Source organism: Nelusetta ayraudi, unplaced genomic scaffold, assembly GCF_046127955.1.
Source record: "Nelusetta ayraudi isolate G7.1 ecotype Tasmania unplaced genomic scaffold, CSIRO-AGI_Nayr_v1 ptg000048l, whole genome shotgun sequence".
In the NCBI taxonomy this organism is placed as follows: domain Eukaryota; kingdom Metazoa; phylum Chordata; class Actinopteri; order Tetraodontiformes; family Monacanthidae; genus Nelusetta; species Nelusetta ayraudi.
Window position 1 is genome coordinate 17294003 of NW_027466098.1, and position 21040 is coordinate 17315042.

The 21040-nt window shown below is 43.6% G+C and overlaps 1 protein-coding gene across 2 annotated transcripts; it reads right to left on the reverse strand.

Annotated features, from left to right (window-relative positions):
- Nucleotides 1-1078: 1078 nt before the first annotated feature.
- On the reverse strand, nt 1079-20560 carry LOC142895600 (glutamate receptor ionotropic, kainate 1). 2 transcript variants are annotated; one of them, XM_076036786.1, is made up of 16 exons: nt 20012-20560; nt 10804-10971; nt 9569-9826; nt 8416-8597; nt 7887-7940; nt 7473-7646; nt 6283-6426; nt 4225-4332; nt 3814-3855; nt 3354-3467; nt 3055-3258; nt 2724-2947; nt 2462-2580; nt 2092-2309; nt 1528-1753; nt 1079-1432 (listed from the first exon to the last, which is right to left on the reverse strand). In XM_076036786.1, exons 1-16 carry the CDS (start codon nt 20094-20096, stop codon nt 1143-1145), a joined length of 2610 nt encoding a protein of 869 aa, XP_075892901.1. In that variant the 5' UTR covers nt 20097-20560; the 3' UTR covers nt 1079-1142. The 2 variants fall into 2 exon arrangements, with proteins under 2 accessions (XP_075892901.1, XP_075892902.1); XM_076036787.1 differs by lacking the exon at nt 3814-3855.
- Nucleotides 20561-21040: the final 480 nt, after the last annotated feature.

A 21040-nucleotide genomic window follows, 5' to 3' on the forward strand; every position in this document is an offset into this window, starting at 1 on the left:
TGAGATCATGTGTTGTAGAGCAATAGCAATGCCACACACACAGAAATGAAAGTTTGACAATAAACAGTGCAGTGCGAAGAATAACACATTCAAATAATGCAAACAAACATCAGCAGTAAGCAGTCGGGTTACTTTACTCAGCCTCTGCTGTGGCCAGTGTCGCATTCAATCGGTTTGAAAGAAAATCCACAAATAACTGAAAGAACATTTTATACCAGCATTCAGAGTTGTGTCGTCGTCAGAGCCTCTAAAAGTTATCCGGGTGTTCTGTGGATGATTTCTTTTTAGATTGCGACAACGTCCGTTAAAACCAAAAAAAAAAAAAAAAAAATGCGTGCAGAAAAGTTTGTGCGTGTAGAAAAAGGAGAGTACTCGAAACCAAAACAAGCAGACAGCAACGGTATAAGTGACATTCTCACACAGCTTGAGCCAATCCCAGGAAGTCCCACATGACAAAACTTTTACATGCATTTAAACGAGATTCAAAAAAATATAATAATATAGTAATAATATTTAGAGTAAGAAACCAGTTGTTCTGTTAAGCAACTAAAATACAATCTTGAAGGAGCACTCATTTGCAAACAAATTGGAATATAGCATTTAAATAAAATCAGGGCTCACGCTTTGAGTATTGTAAGGTAAATTTCTTTGTTACTCTCCAGCGTAAATATGCAAGTGACACATTTTTGCGAGACTGGTACAGACCCGGAAATTAGTTCAAAAATACCACATATACTTTTTTTTTTTTTAAAACAATATAATGGCATTACAATAATATTTTTTTTTCCACACAAAACAATCGTACAGTGTTACAGTTACAGAAAAGAAAAAAAAAACAGCAAGGCCAAGATGGTTAAATGTAATGATGTCAGAAGTCAACCACCGTGTATAATCATAAAAAGGGATTCAGATGTCTTCTTTCCAACCAAGACTAAAAATGTTCATGTTCGCTACATCAAGACTACTATTAACACTAAACTCAGTCAATAAATGTATTTCCTCTTTTTTTTTTTTTTTCCTTTTTTGATTGTATCAATGCAGCTCAACACGTTAAGACTTGAAAAGTTTATTGGCCCAGTTTCTCGCCGCCGCCTCCTCTAGAGGGCGAGGGGTTTCCTTGCAGTCGTAGCTCCGCCCACGTCTCAGTACTTGTTGTGCCACTCGCACTGGCCGACACTCACCTCCTCGATGTCCAAGTTTTTCCGGGATTTGTAAATAAACTCTCCGATGGCCACGAACACAGAGAGGACGAGTCCGGCCGCCAGCACAATGAAAATGCCGCCGATGTTCTCCACGCCCAGGGCGCTGGCCTCCTTGCTGTCCTCCTCTGGGCAGCCGTTGCCTCGCCACCACTTCTCCTTCATCATGTGCAGCTTGCCTTCCTCCTGAAGCTGCAGGATGGCGATGGTGACTTTGTCTCTGTACGGGGAACCTGCGGCATCAAGAGCCGCGTGACAAAAATGTCAACGCGTTAGTGCTAATTATTCTCGCTGCTCTCAAACAAGAGGGAGGGCGGTTTTATCTCACCTATCGGGGTCCCGACGCCGTATCCCTTGGAGTCTATCAAGCCGCCGATCTGCGTGAGGTTGCAGTTGCGCTGGCTGATGTACTCGATGCTGGTCGACTCCATCAGGAGAGCGTAGTCGGTGGTGAGAACCCTCTGGATCCCTTCGCGGTTGTTCTTCACCAGCGCCGTGTTTTTCCTGCTGCTCATGAAGGCCCACATCTTCTCGTAGGTTGAGATTTTGGATTTCTGTTGCACACGGATAGGGGTTGTTAAAGTTCAAAACGTCTCGTATCGGGCGGCTGCTCAAAGGTTCATGCAAAGCAGGGTAAGCCCTAATGCTCATTCTTATGCAGACTGAACTGTTTACCGATGGAGCTGATTCAGTTTTCTCCATGCAGACGGGCCTTTCCTATCCGTCAGCTAAAAATGAAGTCTAATCTTAAAGGGAAATTGCCAAGTCTTTTTTTTTTTTTTAGCTACCTTTATGAGGACCCTTTATTTGCCCGTTTGCCTTCTCTGCCACTCACAAAGCTCAAGGACAAAACGCTTAATGCCCGCCCCACCCTCTGGGATTGGGAGCGTACCTTAAAAAAGGTCATGGTGGAGCCGTCTCTCACGGCGCCGTACTCTATTTTGGTTTGCTTGGCCAAGTCGTCTGCCGAGTCAATGGGCGAGTCCATCCTCTCCACCGTGAGGAAGGCAGCCAGGTTGGCAGTGTAGGAGGAGATGATGATCAACGTGAAGAACCACCATATACCACCCACTATCCTTGTAGACAGGGCCTTGGGCATCAGTTCAGATCCTGCGGGATGGAAACCATCATGAGGTGATACAGTAGAACAATGCAAAACAGCAGAACCCTTGGTGTATCAAATCCACAATTCAAAGTGTTCTTGTGCTGGAGGTGTAAAACAACATGCCAGGTGTAGAAAAATAAAAAAACTTCCTTTGTACCTTGCTGCATAAGTGCTCCAACTCCAAACCACACACTGTTGATTAGGGTGAAGTTGTTTTCAACCACATCTGAGTCTGGGTTGCAAGGGTGAGGGTTGTACCATTCATAGGGGGTGAACCTAAAGGTGAAGATTGAAACCAAAACGTTGGCTTGCGTGGCGTTTTCTAACAATCATTTTCACTTTTGACCAACGTTCACTGGGTGATACCTGTTGATAAGGAAACAAAGGACTTCCCCTTTCCACCCCAGATTGGTGATTACCTGGCAATAACAAAGAGTACACAGCTGACTCCGAGGCAGGCCAGCAGCACGTACATCCAGATGTCAGGAGACAGCGGGTTGAGGAACGAGAACACGCCTGGATTGGTGCCGTTGGGCTTGTGGTAGAGGATGCTGATCCCGAGAGTCATGAAGGGCTTGGAGAAGTCTATGACCTTCTCCCTCACGTAGGTGATGGTGAGAGGGGCCACGGCCAGGTCGGCCACCTGTGGCACAGCACAAAAATACACCGAGCAGAGCAGCGGTGAAGGACTGACACAACCAAGTACGGCTCGGATATTCTCTGGATTGTAAAGTGTGGATTGGTCCTCACGTGGTCAATGAGTTCCCGCACCATGCCGTTCCACTCGCCCTTGTCATTCTGAGCTCCGTATTTGCCATCGGACACCAGTTTTACCTCATAGGAGAAGCCCAGAATGTTGGAGAGCTCTTTGAGCAGGTCCAGGCAGTAGCCCTCAAAGCGGTCATTGCCATACAGCGGCTTATCGGATTTCTTGTACATCACGTAGGGGTTTTCCTAAAACACGACACATTTTTCTCCATCAGCTTTACCAAAACATACAGTTTCAATTTCTACCCGATCGGGATTTGCCTTTGTTCTTGCTCGTGTACCAGAATAGTTGTAACAATGAGGGTTCTGTTGGCCATGGAGTCGGTCACATTGGTGGAAGATTCCTTGGAATTGTCTGTTAAATTAAGGCCCGTATTAGAGTTCCACACCCCAATCTGTAAAAGAAACAACAACATAAAAAACAAAATAACTACCTTGACTCGGTAAATCAAGGATCCACAGCTCGCTGAGCCACATTTTCAAGGTAATGTATGCGGAGAGGGGATAGGAAAGAAGCACAGGAGAGGAAAGAAAACAATCACAAGGGAAGGACAGGCACACCGATCATAAAACCCAGTCTTTATATACGTAATGTTTTATGTTCAGCAGCTTAGAAAAGTTGAAGGTTGCCTAGAATTGGATTCTTTGAAGGGGGGACAATCACAGCGGGCAATAGGTAGAGTCCACCACTAAACAGCACCAGTGTCCCTTTAAGTCAGCCAGGGCAGCTACAGTACAGACCTTTTTCCACACTTTATTCAGGCGGTTGTTGCCCGCGATTGTCTTGCAGAGATAATAAAGAGAGAGCATTTTAATGACAGAGCTCTGAATTACACAGGGCAAAAACAACAACACATTATGGCATACTTTATAAGAATGATGTTTTTGTTTTTACAGGCACGTTAAACAGCATGTTTGTAATGTGGTAAAAAAAAAAAAAAAAAAAGAAGAAAAATAGAGCTAAACTGCATTTCAAGACACTTTGTACTGGTCTACAATCACATTATCTTCTGAAACTCAAGCAGAAGGGGTGGGAGGTCACAGTCTCAGAAATGCCTTGTGTGTATGAATATATATATATACATTGTTGTTTACTTCTCAGCTCTGTCTGAGCAACAGCCTGACAGCACAGTCATGGGTCAAATAGTTCACCTTCTCCAAGCCGTCCTCCTTCAGGCTGATGACGTCCAAATCAAATTCTTTCCGAAGGCCGTCCGTCTTGTTTATAATTATTTGTCCAGTTAAACCGTTCCATTGTGCCTGTGGCGCGGAGACAGCATAGAAAAGGAGAACAATGGAAGTCAACCCGCCCGTTAAAGACATAGAATAAAGGCAGACGTCTGGACAAGAAGAGTGCAAACGTGGAGAGTAAGTGACTGATGACTCCTGGCATAAACGTCCCAGACAAAGAGAGAGCAGCTCGCATGGGATGAGGGTATTTCTTGTTTTGCAGCGATCCTAAACGCAAATATGAAGAGAGTAAACATGGTAAACAGTGATGCAAACAGAGCAGGCAGGCACGGCCTCAGTCTGGGCAGAGAGCAGCGGGTGGCCCGCAGAGCTCCGAGGAGGAAGGCATGGAGTTGATAATGATGTGGAGGGAATAACGGTTAAATCTCTTCAGTCTGAGGCTTTGAGAAATCAATGTTAGGCTGGCAGAGGAAACTCGGAGCCTGTTCCATTGTGTTCAGATGAAATGTGCGCAGATACATTGGCCAATTCAAAACTTTTCCATATTTAGCATATTTAAATCGCTTGTCAACGCGAATGAGTGATCAGCCAATCACATGGCAGCAGTGGATTTAGACACGGTGAAGACGACTGAGCTTCAGAATTGGGAAGAAATGGGGTTTAAGTGAGCGGCTACTCTGAGTGTTTCGCAAGCTTTGGATTTTCACATCACAACCATCTCCAGGGTTTAAAAGAGAAAATATCCATTGAGCAACAGTTGTATTGATGTCAGGGTTCAGAAGTTAAAATTGGCCGAGTGGTTGGAGACCTTAGAAAGCCAAGAGGAACTCTTCAAAAATAACACTGGTTACGAGAAACATTATCCCCTCCGTACGATTCTCCACGTTCATTTCAAACACCAAGTCCACTTTGCATCGATAGCTGGTCGCAGGGTATCACTCAGCGCTCAATTAGACGGTTTTCGCACAGTCCTGCTGCTTGCTGCGCATCTGTGAGACCCACTTGGCCTCTAAAGTCCAGATTTATCCCTGTCATTAAGTCTCTCTTTAAATCCGCACCAATCAAGCGTCGCCCTCTGTTTCCGCCGTCGCCCGTGTGCTGGTGCCGTTCCTGCATGTGCAGCGGTGACATGGATCTGATCGGATTGGAGAAAGCGGTTGATAATGAGGGACGGGGATGAGAAGTTCACGCAGATGTGATACCGACACAGTGAAGGAAAAAATTGCTTTTTTCGCTTCTTCCTCAAAACATATGCTTGTGTTCACAAGTGTTCAACCCAGTTTGCTTGAGCTCGAAGCTGAGAACATATCCAAACTCAGAGTTCAGCACTGACTTGAATTTACTAAATCTGTGTTTTGTCATTGCATGACAAATTTAGCTTGATTTATTTTATTATTGTCTGTTTTTTGCGGATGTTGGTCATTTTTTAATTTGAGGTTATTCATCGTTTTGTTTTTTTTAACCAAATGTATGTAGCGCCACACAGACAGAGTGGCTTCAATGCCTTATCAGTTTTCTCTGCAGACAGAAATTGCTTTGGTCCTTTAATAATCTGCGGGCGCTGATGTTGGGTAGCTCATTTGTCGAAAGAGTGTCTGATTAAGCAGCCTAATATCACAAGAGAGGTTATTAAATCTTCATAAACATGTCTTAGCAAAGGTGAGGAAGTCTCATTAGACTGGGCCCATATTAACCGTCCCTTTTCCTTGGAGCTGCACCACAGAATATTTATCGAGGCCGTATGAAACCGCTTCGGAATCTCGAATCAACTGTCAAACTAGCGCTCTCCGGTCTTCTCTCGCAAAACCCGCACGTCTGGCAAAGCGGCACGTGCCGTCGACTCCTTTGTCGCCAGAGACGAGGCGCAATGCCACCATCGCAAACACGCGTCTTATCTGATCCACCAATTCTTCTGTCTCTGCTCCTGCGGCCCGAGGAAACCGGCGAGGCGGCGAGCTGTGATATGGATGGATGGGATGGATGGATGACCACGGATAAGGCCCGGAAAACCGCACTCACGTCTTTGAGCATGTTCATGAAGCGTGATCCGAAGCGCCAGGGTTTGTGTCGGTGGCACTGCAGGGAGCTGACGGTGATCTGGGAGGTGCGTTGAGAGGCGGCGGCCACCATGTAGACGGCGTCGTACATCAGGGCCGCTTCCGTCTGAAGGAGGGGGGGGAGACACTTCAGCAGGGAGCGCAAAACCTCGTATCACGTCAGGATGGAAGTCGCGTATGAGCGGGGCCATTAGCCATTAACGTCCAAACAATGCGGCACTAGTTTGGAGTGGACGTGGACGGTAATCAGGCAAACAGGCCGCCACAATCAGCGGCAACGAGCGTCATTTGGTCCGAAACTTAATTTCAAGGGCCTCTCTCACTGATTGCATGTGCACATTGTCGCGGTACAACACAATGATGCGTTGTGAAAGTTTAATTATTATTTTTTTTTTGTTGCTCGCCCCAAATACATTATGCATCAAGGTTTTTGTGTAATTTTTATGAGCATATCTACATGGTTAAATTGTCCTTGTTCAACAAGGAAAATGTCACAGTATGACTCATTTTCCTTGGAGCGTGCGGACTGAAAAGCACTGAAGAAAAAGTTCCAAGACTCACGGCACCTACAAGACACGTCTAATTGAAAGGTAAGAAATAGACAAATGAACAAAAAGAGCAACTGCACTCAAATATTCATTCAAAGTGTGGCCCGATCTTTTCAACAGTCAAAATTGTAGTCAACCATGTTTTCACAATTTCTTTTCAAAATTTTAAAGTTTGTCGGGGGTCAAAGTCGGGGAAGAAGAAGAAAGATGAAAATTAGGTCTTGATTGAACGAGCGCGTGGGTCTTTGTCCCATGTCTGTACAACCTTACTAGAGGGCGCTATGGCGATGTGTCTATGTAGAGGGCGCTGTTGAGCGGATTGAAACAGTTTTTTAATAGGTTAAAAAAAAATTGTGTGCAAAATTTGGTGACTTTTGGAGGATGTTAAGGGGGTCAAAATAGGGTTCGAACATGAATAAGAAAAAGAACAGTGAAGAAAAAAACAAAAACAAAAAAAAATACAATTGGGTCTTTCGCCCTGGCCATAGACCTGTTCTGTTCCAAAGCTGGTCTTATCACTGGGGCTCAGTCCCAAATAAGGATCCAAAATTATAATATTGGACCTTTAATATATAAACACTGCTTTCTTTTTTGACAAACTCACAGTCATCATCCCCTCCATCATCCCCGTCTCAGCTTTGGAGGGAGCCTGGAGCCGCTCCATGGCCCACCTCTCCACCACCGATGCCACCTGCGAGCTGTCGATGTTGAGCAGCCTGAACCCGGTCATGTTGACCCCACTGTAGCGGTACGGCTCCAGGTCAAGAGCAAAAAGGTCCTGTAGAGGCACAGCGATCAGTGCAAATGAGGTTCTGTGTTACCAGAGGTAGCCGAACGTCACAAGATGCTGTGGAAAGTTACACATAATACATGGATTTGTTCTAACGGCTTTGAAAACATCCCCAAAAAAAAACTAAGCTGAACGGAGACTGTACTTAAACAGCTCCATCCCCTTGAAGAAAAGTCTTTAGTTACAGATGTTAGACAACTTCTCTATCTTTTGGACATTCAGTCTTACCAGTGTAGTGAAGAAGAAGTGGTAGTATTCAGTCATCATCCCCATGGAAAGGATCTAAACAGGGTGAGAAATTAAGGATAGGCTCAGCGTGTTGCACATTTACAGCCACTGTTTACGACGCAGCGCAGATAAATAATCTGCTTTCTCATTAAACGCCACCCGACCGTGTCCTCACCGAGGGACCGATGCAAATTACATGTTCCATCCGTTATCTGAATGCCCCCATTTCATTCCGTATGCATAAACAGTTATCCGAGCAGGTATATATCACAGCTTGCTCATGTTGGAATCGTCCCTCCGATTAATCCTCCACGCAGCGTTTAACCGAAAGGGATGGAACTCAACTAATCCTGCGTCGAGTGAAAATGAAACCGAGAGCAATGCAAGAAACAAGATGATTCTCCTGTGAAAGAAAAATCTAATTGGATTTCTTACGGCCCGTCGCTTTTTTTCTGATTTCTTTTCTTTCTTTTTTTTTTTTTTAGTACAGAAACAAACTTTTTTCTCGTGAGATGTTTGCGTTGGTCACCTGCTTGAGGACGTCGGCGGACGTCTGGTACGAGCAGTCGAAGATGACGTAGAACTCCTTGCCCTTCTTCATCTCTTTCAGTAAGGGCCGGGCGTCTTTGCTGCCTGTGGGCAGCTGGCGGATCTTGATCTTGATGCTGTATCTGGACGGAGCCTTGATCAGCTCTTGCAAACGAATCAGGCCTAAAAATGCGGAGAGAGAAAAAAGAGAGAGTCACAACTGGGTTTAACCATGGCAGTTCAGTTTCACTTTGTGGTTAACTTCTGCAAAGGGACATAGAACAGGGTTGGGTGTTTTCATCTGGAAACGTCTTTTCTGTTTGGCATTTTGCCCTGGGGGAGGAGAACCACAGTCACTTTAGGGAATCCTTCCATTCTGGCAAAATCAACAGTGACAGGCGGAACAGGCTCCACATTTTGGGCCTTCCCGTTTTTAGCGCATCCCATCTGCCCCAGGTTGTGAGTCAGGTGAGTGGCAGGAGGAGAGAGGAGTCAAGGCAACGGAGTGAGACATACTTGTTCCTGAGCCAAATATAACACAAGGCCAGCCTGCACGTCTGACCCTGGTTTTGTAATAACCTACAGCGGTGATCTACTATTTTCTATCATTTTGAGGAAACGTAATTCATTTAATACAATTGTGCCCTTTGTATTTCACTTCTAAAATTGAAAATATTAATTTTAAAAAATCAGCAGTGGTTTGATGTTTTCTGCTCATGCTGCATATTTGGATTTGAAATAAAAATGGCATGCTGCCATCCTCAGAGAGCATTTCAGGCTAAAGAAATCAGGCATGTAAGCTAAGAACTTCTGAACCTAAAACAGCATCATGATGTAGCCACATACAGTTTAGGTTAAACGTTCAATAGTTTATGTCATTTCTATTTTTTTTCCCCCACTCTTTTACGTTGCATTGGTGCCTGGTTGAAACTACAAGCAGTTTTACTAGTATTGTTTTCCATTTTGCCCTGATTGGCATTTTATGAAGCGGTACTACATTGGACGGGTCTTCCCTCCTGATGGCTTTTCATGTTTAAATGGGAACAATATGGAAAGAACACAAGAAGAAATATACCGATGTGTTTTTACCGCCAAAACAGATGCAAACAGCATCCACCCGTCACACATCCGTCCTCTGGTGGCTGGTGACTCACCGGTTGCATCCTCATAGACGACGGTGACCGTCTTCCACTTGTAGAACTGCACAATGTCCAGCACGGCTCTGCTGATGGAGGAGTACTCGGGGTAGAGGTTGATGTAGAAGCTGTCCTTGTTGTCCACAGACGGGTGTTTCCAGCGCGTCTGGATGTGAGGGACTTCCAGGGCGTTGCAGATTGACTGGACCGCGCTGACGGAGGAGCTGTGAGAGGGGCCGAATACGGCACCGACACCCAGAGCCAACTGGTCGCACGCTGGGCCGGTGAAGGCAGGAGGTAGACAAAATAAGAAGTGAGATTGTCTCCAAAAAAATCATTTTTTTTCAATTGTACTGTGCTAAGCTTGAGCAATGCCTCCCTCAAGACAGAGCCAACTTCCCACTCTTAAGTACTTTTTTTAAAAAAGTAGTCCTGTGATGTTGCAAAGGCCACGCAGTTGCTTCGTTTTTAGACTGCTTTTAGCACCAGTTATTAGCAGGGAATTTAAACTGACCATTTTTGCTTTGCCCCACAGGCCAGAGTGTGCCAGAGCATCATTGTATTTGGCCCGCCGGTATTATACTCCACATGTAGCGTTAATACTACAAATCCCAGAATGCTCTGCTGGTATTTTGGCACATCAATCAAGGACAGGACATTCAGACCTAATTGATTTTTTATTTTATTTTTAAGATGATTGTACAGGTGAGATGTTCTTTCTGCTGTGGCATCACTGCCTGATGCACCTCCGCCGGTGCCATTTGGTCAGCTTTAAAAGTAAAGGTTCCTGTTGGAATTTAAATCAGAAGGCTGCAAATACAAAGTGCCATACGATTTTAATTTACATTTTATTTATTTTGATGTTTTTTTTTTTTTATTTTATTTGAAATTCAGCTTTGCAAGTGTGAAATATGAAGGTATTTATTATATAGTAAGAAGCTTTGCTTGTTCCATATTCGGGTTGAAGCAAAACTTGTTTGGCTTTGTATAAAAAGGTTCACTGTTCTATCTGGAGGAAGATTTTTCAATAAATTTCATTGTTGGAGCCAGATTTTGTCAACATTTTGGCCCCACTGTGGGTTTGAGTTTGACACTCCTGCTGTAGACCTTAAACAGAGGGCAAAATATGCTGCATTTTATTCAGTATTTCATTTGTCTAAGCAAGGCATCTCCACAGGAGTCCCAGGTGAACAAAGACCACTTGTGAAAATGAAAATATTGAGAGTCTAAATTGATGGACAGGTGTGCCTTACCTCTTCTTGAGGCTTCAAAACTGTCAAACAGGTTTATTCTCTGGATGTCGTAGGTCAACGTGGTGTTTGGCATCAGTGTCCGGTTCCTGTTTATGGTGGTCACAGCAAATTTAAAGGCGAGTTCTTCAACACTAATTGGCTCATTCTCGAGGGTCTCAAAGATTCCCCCTGCAGGAAGAGAAGGAGTGAAGGTTTTACACAACATGCTTTTCCAAGGCTCGCTGGTGGTGTTGTTGTTGGTGTTGTTTTCTTCAGGCGGCTTGCTTGTATGTTGGTGGAACCCAATTTTCACATTTACATAACATGGCTCGCCACATGATGCTGCACTGGGCCCTTGTCTTCAAGTCCTGACCTTTCCTCGTTTCAGCCTTTTCTCTCGACTCGAACAACAGGGAGCGACAACACATCTTAATGAGGAAGATGCTCTCAGTTCATTATGGGCCTGAATCGCAGCTAATGAATCCAGGGAGTTGGCCACAAATACTTTATTGCAGCAGACTTGTCCTCCTTTAAAACAGACACTCTGCTCACAAGACAACCTCACTTTTGCCATCCAACCAAATGCAAAAGGTGAGCGTTTATTTCTCTGGATGCCAAAAGTTCCTCTGCATTTTGCAGATTTTTTTTCTTTTTGTTCCCACAGCTAATTACTTGCTGCCTTTATTTTGGTCCTGAACTTGTCTGCTTCTTGTGTTTATTATGAAACTAGGTCCTGTTTGAAGCTTCTATTTATTCCACGCTTGCATTAGCAGTTTAGAATTCAGGTTTTTTGAGCCAATTAATTTGCAAAAAGTTTATTTTTAGCTCAGAAATATGCAATTCACTCTGCATTAATATGTAATTACATTGCATCAGCCGCCTTAGTAATAGACATGTGATTTCTAAAGATCAACTGTCTTTTCAAGCAGCAGCCAGGAATTGAAAGTATTGGTTTTACCTGAAAAGTGTTTAACATGTTACATTGGAAGTGCAATTGGCAGAGAAATTAATTTCCATCCAAACACACACACAATATGAACAAAATGTTTGCGCCAGGGGCCTTTTTTTCCTTCACCATGCAAAATCAAAAGGTCCAGTGTGACACCGGTACTGGTCGTTCTCTATACCGAAGCAGCATAAACACAAGAAAAAGACGCGAGGAAAATGAAACTGCACATTGCATTTGTTCCAAACACAATCAGTGCTTAGCCGGCCGTTGCCGCAGGCTTGAGGAGATCACTCTGAAAACCATCCAACTGTTAATCCACCACTGTGCTCCACATGATAGATATAGCATGCCACGGCCAGCACTGGATATACAGTATATTACTGCAGCCAGGCACGACTGTTCCATATTCCCCTACACAGACAGAAGCACGGCAAACATGGGGATTAATGCGGGGAAAGCCGCTGGATTGTCACCACCTGCTTCCACGGCGGTCAGACTGGTGGGGAAGATTCAACCTCTTTATCCCCGCATGTCACTCTCATCACGGCCTCGCAAACGAAAAATCATGTCAGGCATCTGAGCTCTAACTGGTGGGATCTCTCAAAGAAGTCATTCGGGGTTAAATGTTTACTCTGGCTGTTATCACGTGCTGTGCCGCTGTGACAGCGACAGCAAAGCCGGAGGTGAGTTGTCGGTACAAAGAAAGACAAGAGGAGTCGTTTCTGCCGGTCGGGCAGGCGGAAATAATAGTGCATTTGAATTTTCTGATGATGCCATGATTGTAAAATGACCTCGCTTTGGACGGCGAGGCCACAGATGGCAGTAGGTCACTGCGTAGTCTTTGAAGAATTGCCTGTGAAATTGTGATTGATTTGGAAGGAGAGAGGCCCTTTAAAAAAAAAAAAAAAAAGCCACCCCCACCCCACCCCCTTGAGACCTTGATTGTGAATGACCTTTTTCTTTGCTGTAGCATAGCCTCAAACCCCCAAACTGAGAGAGCCTTGTCTGGACTCCCTGGTTACTGAGAGCATGCTTGAAAGTGCCAATCCTAATTATGGTTCGCCAGCCTCAGCGAGCAGCTGCTGGGATCTGTTAAAACTACTCATTTTCTGCACCCAGATATGATATCCTCAGCCCCAAAAAACACAGCAACCTTTTTGACGCAGCTGGCCATAAAAATGCAGCTACCGTCGCCTCTTTTGAGATGCGACTTCTCATCTTTCACGTTTTCAGTCTGAACGGTAGTGGGGGGGCGGGGGGGTTAGTTGGGCTGGTGGTGGTGGGGGGCTCGCAGCCAGTTTGATAAGCTGGCTTAGCTGGTTTCACATGCAGAGAGTGAAACAAATATCGCAAGCTGAAACAAATCATTTGGCGGCGGCACAACAACGTTTCCAGCCAGTGATTTTTCTCTTACTCCACCAGAGGAGACGCGTCCAGTCTCTTGCAAAAAGACATAGCGACTGCTTTGTAGAATTTCCTAATTTACATTTTTATGACCTGTAATCACATGCATAACAAACCACATTAGTTCCAATACTGACAATCTAGAATCAACATTTTTTTTTTTTTTTCCTTGCATGAAATGCACCAAGAATAATAAAAGGAGCACTTTGTGATGCTGTTTCCCTTTAAAAGGACATATCAATAAACTGCTATGGGCTTCTATCATAAAGCTGACCGGCCAGCCACTGTGAGAATGACTATAATCCCATTAAACACTCATCAGTGTGTCTATAAGCTGAAGTCAAAGAGTAACTTCAGATTCATTAGGAGCCATCAGACTGGCTGGATCTGATAGACCACTTTGAAAACCTGAACTGACTGCATCTCTTCAATTTGAAATGAGTCAGGTAAATGATTGGGCTTTTTCACCATATTCATCTAAAGAATAATAAATCTCTTTCATGGCACTGCTAACTTTATTCATTTCCTCTTCTGAGATTGTACGAAAGGCACATCACACGCTGAAATAATAGTAATACCAAGAGAAAGAGTCTTTCAATCTCATTTTTCATTTCTACCTGGAATAAGCTTTTCGATTTCCATTGAATGTTTTATGAACTGTTTGACTTCCACGGAGCAACGGGGGGGGGAGGGGTTTAGTGTCTGCGGGTCAGCGTGAAAAGCTGCGCTCAGCGCTGACGGCATCGTTTCAAAACACTCATATTTTCCCACTGTTATGCTGCTAATTGTGCCCCGGATACAGCACGGTGACGAGCCACATTATCGCATTATTATATATTACATGATATTTGGCTCCCCAACGGCTCTTCGTTTTATCACTACAGACCTTGTACAGTACAGCCACGTTTTAGCGGTTTTGTGATTTGTGTGTTAAATGATCTCTCAGTGTGTCCTTTGCACTAAAGGTAAAAATTGAAGATGCAAAATGATAACAGCCATATACGTTCTAAAAACACCCAATAAATGCAATGACTTCCTTGCAGAACCAATCCGCTCAACAAAGCAGACATAAATGCAATTGTTTTCCTTTCCCATTAACATTAACGATTATGAAGCATTGAGAATATTCCATTGTGGTTCTGCAGGCACAAAAAGTATGAAATAATTAAAATAAGAACCACAAAATGAGTCAATATTTACAGAACAAAGAAAGCAGTTTTAAATAAACATCGTAACTTAATTATTTCATACTTTGTTTTTTATTTAATGGTGTATTAATTTGATTAATTTGATTTGATTAATGTGCCAGCAGAAGTGCCAGTGTCACAGCACTAAACTCTCAGTCACTGGATCAAATTGTACTTGTGAACATGTTGCTGGTATATATGTATATATATATATATATATATATATATATATATATATATAACACATTTCACTCTATGTGTTTAAATCCTCCTCAGGTGTTATGGACCACCTGCCGCAGAGAACAGGGGAAAAAAAAAACACCAGCAGCTCGCAGACAGCAGCTGGCTCCCATCCACTACCTTTGCAACCTCATTAGAACTGTCACCAATCGTTCAGGGATCTGACATGGAGCAAAACAAATCTCTGCCTCGTATTTGTTAGCATTTTCAAATCAGCTTGTGTGTGTGTGTGTATGGCAGAAAATGATAGTCTTATCTCCACAAACACGGTACACGTGGCTGCCAGAATAATTGCTCTCCCCACTGCCAAGCTCGCAGGGCTACGGAAAAAAAAAAAAAAAAAGATCAAATAAATAAAAAGCCTTTTGCACACATTAGACACTGTAGCCTCAGAGACACAGAACATCACACACCCAGTCAGCTGGTGCCTCGCTTTCACTCAGTAGCTATAGAACACCGAGGGTAACACGTGATTGCATATTGAGTGCGCACAGGTGTTGAGTGATGTCTGTGACGGATGACGCATCGCAATTTTTTTTTATTTTTTTTTGTAGAAGTTTTGTTATAGAAAATATATAAAACTTGTCAGCACAATTTGAACAATAAACTTATGGATTGATATTGAACAATTTTAGCACATTTTCAATGGCCTTCCATGGCAACGAAAAAGAACAAGTACAATGTGCGTATTCCTTTTGCACCTTCACAGATAAAAATCAAAATGAAAGAAATGACTAAGTTATGTAGGCACAAAGCCATGTAAATACAGTTGGAACTGATTAAAAAAAAAACATTGAGTCATCCTGCTGAAATCTGTTGTTTGAATAAGAAAGTCCTCCATTGCTTGCAGAGGACTCAATAGAACTGCAGTTTCTAGAAAACTGTCAGGTTTCTTTTCTTCATTTCAAAAGGGAAGTCATTCGCGAGTGCAGCCCAAACAGTTACACTTTCATTAACCGATGGCAAAATGTGCGAAACAGTACTGAGTCGGCTAAAGTGACAGAAGATTCACAGCTCCGACAGCAGATGAATGCAAACGCAGTCGTTCCAGTAAGTCACAGTTTGGTGAAGCAAGAACTTCTATCTGCTGCGCCACTGCAGAGTCCAGCGTCGCTGCGCCGCTACTGCCTGCTTTGTTTTGCTTAGGCTGTGATGTTCGTGCCACAGCTGCTCTAAATAAGCCACTAAACAGTCGTCGATGATTTTTCAAATTCATTATTCAACAAAAAAAGTTTGAAAAAGACTTTTCTTTTTCTTTTTTAATTGATGTTTACTTGTTTCTGTCAGACATGCTGGGCTATTAAGAAGCTGTTCGAGTGGACAGTGTAACTGCATTATTCAGTCATTAGAAGTGCCGAAATTGATGTCAGAGGTCTTGTTTATGCGGCATCAGGTTTCGTTCAGTTACGCATTCACTGTCATATGATCTGTTTTAATACTGTTTGTCAGCACAACTAACTGGAGAGGAGCAGGATTCTTTTCTGCACTTTGTTTGTCCTCTGTGCATAGAACAAAACTTTTCAGCCACACTCTACAAAACATGGTTTGACGTGATGGTTTGTAACAAGCAAACCTTTTGCCAAAATGTGAGTGTAGCCTTCAGGAACGGACCACCTGCACGAGTAACATGTCCCTCAACAACTGCAATCTAATGTGCTGGAGATGATCATGAATCGTGGAGAGGCCGAAGGGCCGTGTGTGAACTGAGAGGATGGGGAAGCCCCATCTTACTGTTTCCATCTCTGGCACTATAATATTTACAAACCTTCGTCAGAAGCAGACGGGTACAACCATGCCCTGCTGCCTACGCTATTGCTCTCTGCACATCATCTCCAACAACCTTGGATGATATTAAGTCAATTCATCAAACCTGCCCCATCTGGGCAAGATTTCCTTTCAGTGTGGATGAAAAAGCGTTTGAATTAAATCTGCCAAGGCAAATAAAACATGAGCTTGCAGATTCATCCAGTTTCCGGGCTTCTCTCGGGCAGAGATCTTGGAACATTCAAAGGTACAAGGAAATCCATCAACTGATCGTAGTACAGTCATTTCAAATCCATCTGCCGGCTTGGCTCAAAACCAATTTTGATTGTGAAATGAAGCTTTGACCCATAAACGCGCAGCCTGATCAAGAAGGTTGGGATGGTTTTTTTTTTCCATTTGTCTGGTTCAGCTTGAAGCAAAATAGACAAACATTTGTAAGGAGGAGCAAGTACCGGGCTCGCACAGCCAGGAGTGGATTAGCTGAGCTCTACAAGGCTGCGCATTGTCTGCCCTGTGTTGGACTTAGCAAACCTTATTATGATATTTAGTCCCGAGGCCACGCTTTGATCTGCCACGCTGTTAATCTTTGCCAGGAGTGCTGCGAGTCGAAACCTTGAAGAGCACGTTCAAGGTTTGGTGGTAAATGTTGCGCTCTACAAAAAAACCTGTTGACTTTTGTGTGCCATTGAAAAATCGAGACATCGTATTATAAGTATAACCAGGTATTAAAGTGTGATAGTAGTCATAAAATACTGCGGAACAGTGCGTACCTGATATAAAAACACAGCGCACCAAAGTAGTAGTGGTGCACTTTTAGGATGAATTCCAAATCAGTTAAATTCCACTCAAGGCAATTGAGTCTCTGGCATCACCGCCACGTCATGTTTTGACATTTGCCAAGTCAAGCTTGAAGAAACGGTCAAAAATATCCAACATGATATTTCTGATTATTCCAACCCAGCACATCTTAACTTATCAAAACTGAAAGGTCAGTGAATGAATTTTCTTCTAAATTGTGATATTCTGAAGAAAATAGCATTTCAAGCTCATGAGATTTAACCCAAAGGTGTAGAATGTAGATGAAACCGGCACTATAATGGAGAAACGACGTCGTTATCATACAGCGAAAGTGGCGTTATAAAAAAAAAAGAGAGAAAAAAGTCAAAAGTCAACGGTGAAAGCTTAAAAGCTCGTCAGTGTCATTTTCAGTCCCGCTGACTGCCGGCTCATCTTTAATAGGCCAGACAATGCTGTGGGGTGATGCATGCTAGGAGGTCACAAAACCAAAGATTCTGCCTGCGCTGCAGGCGAGGCTCGAACCCCGCGGCTATGCTTTTTATAGACTTGTGTTCCTCCGTTCGGTGAAGAGCACGACAAATGCCAGGGATCAAGGCTGGGCAGCCGGTCAGAGGGAACGAAATGCATAAGTCAATGGGGACGCTATTTTTTGGTTGTTTGTTTTGTTTTGAAAGTGGCCTTTGGATTCCTATTTCAGCTTTGAATTTCTTAAAATATCATAAATATCATTTAAAAAAGGGAACAGAGCGATGCAGTGTTTTGCCGCGTCCCCCTTTTCCCCACTCTGGGCCCGTTCCCAGCAGAGAAGCCACCCCGACAACACCACCAGCACCCACTCCAAGCTGGGCCCGTGCCAGACTGTGAATGAATGAGGAGGTCCAAACCAGTCTACTATCTTCGTTTGATGTGGAGAGCACTGAGCTCCCTCTGTTAATGGGGTAACTGCCCCCCGAGCTGATCAAAACACTCGCCTGGGCGAGGCGGAAGGGGCCAACCGAGACAATGCCGTATCAAAATAAAGCGCAATATTTTTAGCATGATAGCGGCTAATCCCAACTTTTTGCATGGCGTGGTCTGATTCATAAATAAAACACGACATGATTAATGCATAACGCATCCAAAGCAGGGGGGTGGGAGGGGTTTGCAGTCGGGAATTAGCAAGAGGCAAAAGTGGAGTGGAGGCCAAGTCGCAAGCTGCTGCTGCTTCTGCGCTCTTCCCAACCACCAGATTTGGTTGCGGTACCATATTTGGCGGAAGAGCGTTTCTGCATGAAGAAGATTAGCGTTAGTTGTTTAAGGGCTCGGAGAAAGAAGATTTACCATTATTACCAACTGCGCCGAAAAAAAAAAAAAAAAGAGCGCGCGGGAAGCCGGTCACAATTATTTTATTTATTTTTTTCGATGGCGGTGCTTTGCCAAGACAGAGCAAAACGTTAATTGAATGGCGCCACACACCATATGGGGGAGATTAGGAGGCGCGCGGGTCATGGGGAGAATGACGAGGGATTAGGTGGGCGCTGATAGTGATAGATGATTTAGAGAGATTATGGGAACTGTTAGAAGAGGAACGGTGCCGGGCCTATTAGCCTCTCAGAAGTTATGCAATGCTACAAGTGAGATTGTTAATGTCTCAGGAACAAAGAGGACGTTTGGAGCGGCCACAGGGGGGGCCGTTATGCCAAGGCCTTAATTTAAAGAGTCAGTTTTGTTCTGTGATGCAATCTTATTAGGCATCAGGGCAACATGGCACAACCAACTGGAGACGAGTGGTGCTGGTGGGATCTTATTGTCGCATAATTACATGTGAAATCAAAGCGAGAGAGCGAGAGCCGTGCGCGTCAAATTACAGCAGCAAAGTGAAGTTGAAGGTACAGAGCTGCTGTTGGCTCTCAGGGGCCCTGAAGAGGGACCCAGATCCAGATCCAGAGCCACGGCTTGTCATCGAGCCATGAAATCTCCACACACAAAAAAAAAACACACAAGGAGACTGGTTAACTTTAAACCGGCTAGTTGGGTTGAATTGGGAATAGTGGAGCCAAGACGGTGACGCCTCCCTGAGATTGCTTCCATTGCATCCATCCCTGCATCAAACTCCTCCGTGCCAGAGAGAGACGGTCGTGCCAACATCAGCTGTGGGTCAACTTAATCACTCATCTGCCTCTGACCTGCCTTCCACACGCAGAAACAGAGACGGGCAGCCTGATACGAGCCACCCGAGGTGGATTAGCGCGATTTTGATTAAAACCAATAGAGCCACCGTGTCGGTGTGCCTCTTTTTCTTGGAGGGGAGGGGGGAAATCTGACGATCAAACTTTTAAAGCACGCTGAAGCAGCAGAAGAAGCAGTATTTTTTTACTGCTGGGATGTGAAAAAAGATAGCAGAATCATACAGTAGCTGATTGATGCTCATAGAATTTTCTTTTTAATAATGTGACTGAGTAATAATGCAAATGTTTGTTTACACCAATTTGATTCATCACTCAGCATCCTCAGCAGATCCTCATTATGCTCTTTTTGACCGAGTAACACCAGAACAAGTGATTTAATAAGTGCATTTATTTCCCTTGTGGTCACGCAATTCACCGTGGCGACATTTGACTCATTTCATCCCATGCATTTAACGTCGTAGATGTGTTGAGATGCGTTAGTCCTCTCATCTCGAAATTCAATATTTAATAGATGATCCGAAAAAGAAGCAACAACCCCCTGAATAAATCATCAGCTTTTTCTTCTTGTTCTTTTGCAAACACAAAAAGCATGGTTGTTCAGTCCAAATTGAGCAGAGGATTTGCAAAGGACGCAAGAGTGAAGCTGGAGACTTTAAAGGGACAGCCTGTGCATTTTTGGTCGAGGCGGGGGGGGGGTGATAGAAAATTATAGCACTTACCAATTCTCAGGACTTGCTGTGAAGTCAACCAAAACTCTGCCATGAAGTACAGTAGTGGAAATAACAGTCCCGTCCTTTTCGCCATGGTCCTCCCTCCAGGTTCAAATATAACATTGATCAGGTCAGTTTTCCTGCCCTCGATAAATCATGCTGATAACTTGCCAGTCCTTGTATCCGTAACAAAAATGAACTGCCGTCTGACCCATATCCATCCCTCGCACATTGTGATAATAAGAGGGGGGGGGAACAACAGCAACAAGGGGGAAAAAAAATCCACTTGCCGCTCAGAAGAAATCCAGTTGTCCCATTTCTAAAATCCTTCTGGGGTCATTCAGCTTTTATTTTCCATTTTCACTGTCCAGACATCCTTCTGATGTTGTATTTTCTCCAGTGCACTCTTGAATTGAAGGCAGCTTCTGAGGAGGGGGGAGCGCTGCTCTTCTACCATCAAGTTAACACTAATAGAGATAAAGATCGCTTGGAACAGCTTTCAAAATAAAAGGGGAACGCGTGAGCAAGTAACAAGACAAAAAAGGAAAGTATTAATGTATTTCAAAAATACTGATTTATAACTTACATTTTAAAGGACGGTTTCAATAATTTTTTTTCACACTCAGCCTTCGAGCCACAGTTGTTTCATTGTGTGTCTGTATATATATTTCATATTTTAAATCACAACCATTTTAACATGATAATTTACCAGCATCGTGGTTTTGTAATTATTTTGTACATTTCTAACCAGATCATTCATATTCATGCAGATAATTGGCTAATTGTAGCTAATACAAAACAGCTAAAATTCAATTTCCTCATACCTGAAGGCCTCGGTGGGTTAAGGATTACATTAAAAAAAAATCCTACACAGTATAGAGGTCCATGTATATATGGTCATTTATTATTTGTTTGTTTATTTTTTTTTTTTATTTCACTAAAAACAAAACAAAACAAAACTGCCCGTCATTTCACCGTTTCAGTGCTCTTATTGTGAAATTCTGTTTCCCCTTTTCCTGTCTGGCTCTTCTTGTATCT

What these genes read in the sequence shown, in the direction of transcription:
- LOC142895600 (XM_076036786.1), bottom strand. Translation starts at nt 20,096, where the DNA reads ATGGCGAAAAGGACGGGACTGTTATTTCCACTACTGTACTTCATGGCA. An exon ending in AGGAGGACGGCTTGGAGAAG is followed by an intron (nt 3,856 to 4,224) that starts GTGAACTATTTG and finishes TATCTCTGCAAG; the next exon opens with ACAATCGCGGGCAACAACCG. An exon ending in TGGAGCACTTATGCAGCAAG is followed by an intron (nt 2,310 to 2,461) that starts GTACAAAGGAAG and finishes TCCATCCCGCAG; the next exon opens with GATCTGAACTGATGCCCAAG.